Below are 4,684 nucleotides of genomic sequence, written 5' to 3' on the forward strand. Positions count from 1 at the left end.
TACTGTTCATTCCTCTATCTCTCTCTCTTGTTTTCAGCTTAATTTTCGGGGTGTAAATCCCAGATGGATTCTGATTCAACAAAAAAAAATATTAAAAAAAAGTCTTAAAAAAGGCCTTGCTATGACGTAGGCAAACCTTTAATTGACAGTTATCCAGGTATTTGCTAACTTCTATAAAGTTTCATATGAAAGCCAAATTCATCAGGAAATCTCTTGGGTGAAGTATAGAAGACTCTCTCTTGGGGACTCGACAAGGCGCTTCTTTAGATATCTTCAAGTTTTGGGTAACTTCAAATCTTCAACACAATTTTTAACTTTTTCAATCTTGATGAATAAAGTTGTTTTAAGACAAAAAACTTGTTTAAATAATTTATTGTATTTTTGGCTTGCCTGAAAATTAGTTTTTTATAGAGAGAGAAAGAGAAAGAGAGAGGGAGGGAGGGGAAGTTGTCTAATATAAAAGAGAAATTAAGGTTATAATTATACACAATCATGATAATGTTTTTATAGAGAGAGAGAGAGAGGGAGGAAGGGAAGTTGTCTAATATAAAAAAGAAATTAAGGTTATAATTATACACAATCATGATAAAATATGCAATAATGGCAATTGCGTGCAGCCATAAATTAAGGTTATTTGTATGAAATTATTGAGTGTTTTATAGATCATTTTGTATTTGCATTGATTCTGCTTATTGCCATACAGATTGACCTGACCCACATAGGGAGTACAATAATTGTGGTATCTTGCTTTTCTAGCTAGATAACTTGAAAAACACTTCATATTTCCATGCTGGCTGAAATTGGAAGTTGTTTTGGAGATTGAAATTGTAACTGCAGAACATATTAGAGAAATATTGTAGAGCTAACAATTGGGAAATATTTTTAATTATTAAACAGTTATGTGGTAGTTATTCATTCTAAAATTTTTTATGATATTTCAGATTTTAATAACTTTAAATTATTGTTTGAATTTGAATTGTAAGTTTTTTCTAGTTTGTATCCAAAGTGACTAATCATTACAAAAACTAAAGTTTGTACTTCAAATTATGATCTCTGATATAATTTTTGAATAAATCTCATCATAAAGTTGTACTAGTAAATCCAAGAATCTAAAAATTCTAGCACCAGAAACCCCTCGTATAAATCCTTCAATGCAAAAAGTTTCATGATGCAGATCCAATGAGAAAATGCTGAAAGAGACTTCTAACGCAGTTGTTCAGAAAAATAATTTCATCAGAGCAAATAAGATCAAGTGTGAGGAATAAAATGGATGAAGAAGAAACACTGCTTTTTACAGCAATAATAGAAATACAACAAATAAAAAAGCATGTTCAACAGAAAAAAGCTTTGGACAAATTTCTCAATGAATGAAATAAATGTGCAGAAAGCAGTAGATATTTACCTTAAAATCAACCGCTAAATCAAACAAAGTTGCATTTCATTCACATAAAAGCTTATAGTTTCATTTCGATATGCACAGGAGGAATTTATTGAATATTCCCCATGAGAAAAATTTATTCAGAGAATCTGCAGCTTCTTCAGGTGCTCAAGAAGAGAACTAGCCTTGCGCTTCGCCCTCTCTGTGCCACTATTCACAACCTCTGTTAAAGGTATAACAGCACCAAGCCTGCCTATATAAGCTAAATTCTCAGAGTCCTTCTTACATAGAGCAAGCAGTATAGCTGTTGCATTCTCCTTGATGCGTGGCTGCCCAGTTCTCAACAGGTCTATTAGAAGTGGGATTGTATTAGCTTTAGCTATCGCTGCCTTCCCTTCCTGGTGACTTACAAGAACAGACAAAATGGTCAGCACCTCATCCAGCATTCCACAGGTCATCGAATCCTTAAGTATCTTAATCAAAGGTCTCAGAATTCCAGCTCTCACAGCTCGTAATTTGTTTCCCTGATAAATACACAAGTTAAAAAGAGCTGTTGCAGCATCCTTCTTCCCCCTCGGGCTTCCGCTCTCAAGCAATTCTACCAGTGCTTCAATGGCACCTGGTGCCCCACCAATAGTTATTTTGTTCTCATCAATAAGTGACAAACTAAAGATAGCAGCAGCTGCATTTTCTCTTGCTTCCATGCTTCCACTTTTAAGAACTTGAATAATAGGAGCTATTGCTCCAGCTAGCATTATTACTTCTTTGTTATGATCATATATAGAAAGGTTGAGGAGGGATGTCACTGCATGCTCCTGTGTTTTCTGGTCATCCAGCCATAGGAGACCAACAAGAGCTGGGATGGCTCCAGCTTCTGCTATAAGAATCCTATTGTCTGTGCTTCTTTTCGCCAGTAATCTGATTTCAGCAGCAGCTGATCTCTGCTCTTCCATTGATCTGCTGGTAAGTTTTGCAATGAGGGAATTAATCAGGCTTTTATCACCAGTGATTTCGTGAAATGTTCCGTTGCTTCTCATACGTCCGCCCGTTGATCTGTGCGGCTGCTCAAAGCTATTAGCTTCACACCACTGCATGATTAGACTTCGTAACACGTAGTTTGGAGTTAGTGTAAGGTTTTGGAGCTTTTGCTGAGTCTTGGGACATGTTCTATTGCCACAGTCTATCCATCTCTGAATGAAGGAACGCTCATAAGTCTGCAAGTCCAACAAAAGATGAAATTTTTGAATTACCACGTGGAAAAAGCTGGTTGATTTCAATATTAAAAGGTAAGATCTCTAACATACCTGTCCTGTGGAAACGATAACAGGATCTTTCATAAGTTCAAGAGATATAGGGCAACGGAAGTCTTCTGGAATCACCGGAGAATCACGTCTTTCATCTTCTACTGTGCTGCTTCCTAATTTACTTGACTTGGTTTCAGCTTTCTCAATATTAGGAAGATCAGCATGGCTGGTCCTTTTAAGTCCATCCATCAAATTGAGTGTCATCCTCGCAGCATCAAAATCAGATTTTCCATTGACTTCTGCAAGAAGTATCACCATGTCCCTAAGTCCATGATCAACAATGCCATTTTTATCGTCCTGTGGTGCTTCAAACTTAAACGAATTGTGCCGTTTAAATTCTCCAAAAAGTGCGGGGGAGAGCATATTGTGAATCTCTTTAAAAACAATCAGATTCTCCGCTCCATCCTTCATGGTCTCCCTCCTCAGTTGTGCACGCACCAGTTCAACCTGGAAGCATAAGGCATCCAACTCAGGCAACATAAAATGATAAAATTACTGAAATAACAGAAGCAACTATAAGATAGTGCAACCATTTTGAGTTTATACCTCCTCCTGAACTTCATCAGATATTTCAAAATGCTCGTAAGAAATATTTCCTAGTACTTTCTCCAGCTGCCATGTCACATACTGGTATTGGATCACCATGTTCTTGGCCGCCAAATCCTTGATCACATAAATTTATTTTGATTAATAACATTCAACAGTGAGGGGTTGGAAATCAAATCAGTCGCGGTAGTCAGGTGAGAGATTAATGAGATTGCAAGAGGCGAAAATGTCTTGAATGAATCCTAAATCCACAAACAACAGAAAATAATCTAAACTAAGTTTAACTAAAGATGAAACAGTTTATCAACTAGGAATGATGATGGCCAAAAAAAAAAAAAAAAAAAAAAATTTAAAAAAAAAAACATTCTGAGGGAAATTTCAATAAACATGGTATCACAGAAAGCATTGACAAGCAATTTCCACCAACAGAAGCAACTTTAAATTATAATTTTCTGCTAAAACAAATTAAAGGTTTTATCTTTAAACCCAATGGATCATAAGAGAAATTCAATAAACATGGCATCACAGATAGCATTGACAAGCAATTTCCACCAACAGAAGTAACTTTAAATTATAATTTTCTGCTAAAACAAACTAAAGGTTTTATCTTTAAACCCAATGGATCATAAGAGCTCTCACCACATATCCCAAATCGAAACTATAACGACAGAGTCATATCATCAAACACCTAATCCGCACAAGCTTGAAACAATCACCAAGAAAATCAAACACAGGACTCACCGCATTTGAACTCTCGCCGGAACTCTTCCGGCTGCCAATCAACAAAAACCTCTTTACCGCCTCAAGGGCACGCGCCATATCAGCCAAACAAGACCAGGACGAGTTCACCGCCGACGAAGTCGACACGCCCGGCGACTTGCCACCACTCCTCGTAACAAAGCCTCGAATTTCCTCAAGGAGATGGATAAGTAGCGACACCTTGCGCGCCAGCCGGATGCTTTCCGCAGCCACAGCGTCGCCCATTGCAGCGAGCTCGCGCGCGAGGCTTAGCAGCCCCTCGGCCGCCACCGCGGCCTCCGGTGTGGACGCCATTGGGCAAAACTACTAACTTCAATTGCAAAAAAATAAGAGATTGAGCCTGCCCACACCTCATAGATATAAAAATCAGCCGGCTTCACGGCTGGAACTAGGTAAAGGTAAGATTTTGACCGGAGGAGATGTAGGAGAAGGACAGATAAAAAAAACAGAGGAATACAGATGGCTTCGAGGCTGCACGACTCGCTCTGAAATTTGAAGGCGCGACGGCGAGAGAAATAGTCCACGGATTCTTTCCAATCTGATAAGAGGAATATTGGACGAATGCTGGAGCGGGGGAAGCGCCTGTGCGAGTATCCCGATTCGAGACGGGCACGACGTGAGCGGGGAGATGACTGCCGATCCGCTGCGCGGTACGAACAGGCAATTGTAAAGGAAGCCACTCGAATTTTATGCTTTA

The 4,684-nt window shown here is 38.6% G+C and overlaps 1 protein-coding gene across 1 annotated transcript; it reads right to left on the reverse strand.

The window, feature by feature from the left end:
- Positions 1-1,339: 1,339 nt before the first annotated feature.
- LOC110036859 (U-box domain-containing protein 10-like) lies at positions 1,340-4,643 on the reverse strand. Its single transcript, XM_020741411.1, has 4 exons — positions 3,970-4,643; positions 3,229-3,345; positions 2,683-3,129; positions 1,340-2,592 (listed from the first exon to the last, which is right to left on the reverse strand). The coding sequence occupies exons 1-4, from the start codon at positions 4,279-4,281 to the stop codon at positions 1,519-1,521; spliced, it is 1,950 nt and encodes a 649-aa protein (XP_020597070.1). The 5' UTR covers positions 4,282-4,643; the 3' UTR covers positions 1,340-1,518.
- Between the last annotated feature and the right edge of the window lie 41 nt (positions 4,644-4,684).

This window comes from Phalaenopsis equestris, unplaced genomic scaffold (genome assembly GCF_001263595.1).
Source record: "Phalaenopsis equestris unplaced genomic scaffold, ASM126359v1 Scaffold211871, whole genome shotgun sequence".
Classification (NCBI taxonomy): Eukaryota; Viridiplantae; Streptophyta; class Magnoliopsida; order Asparagales; family Orchidaceae; genus Phalaenopsis; species Phalaenopsis equestris.

Coding starts and splice junctions, on each gene's coding strand:
- LOC110036859 (XM_020741411.1), bottom strand. CDS start 4,281: ATGGCGTCCACACCGGAGGCCGCGGTGGCGGCCGAGGGGCTGCTAAGC. Junction 3,130..3,228: donor CTGATGAAGTTCAGGAGGAG/GTATAAACTCAA, acceptor TTATGCTTCCAG/GTTGAACTGGTGCGTGCACA. Junction 2,593..2,682: donor TTATCGTTTCCACAGGACAG/GTATGTTAGAGA, acceptor TTGGACTTGCAG/ACTTATGAGCGTTCCTTCAT.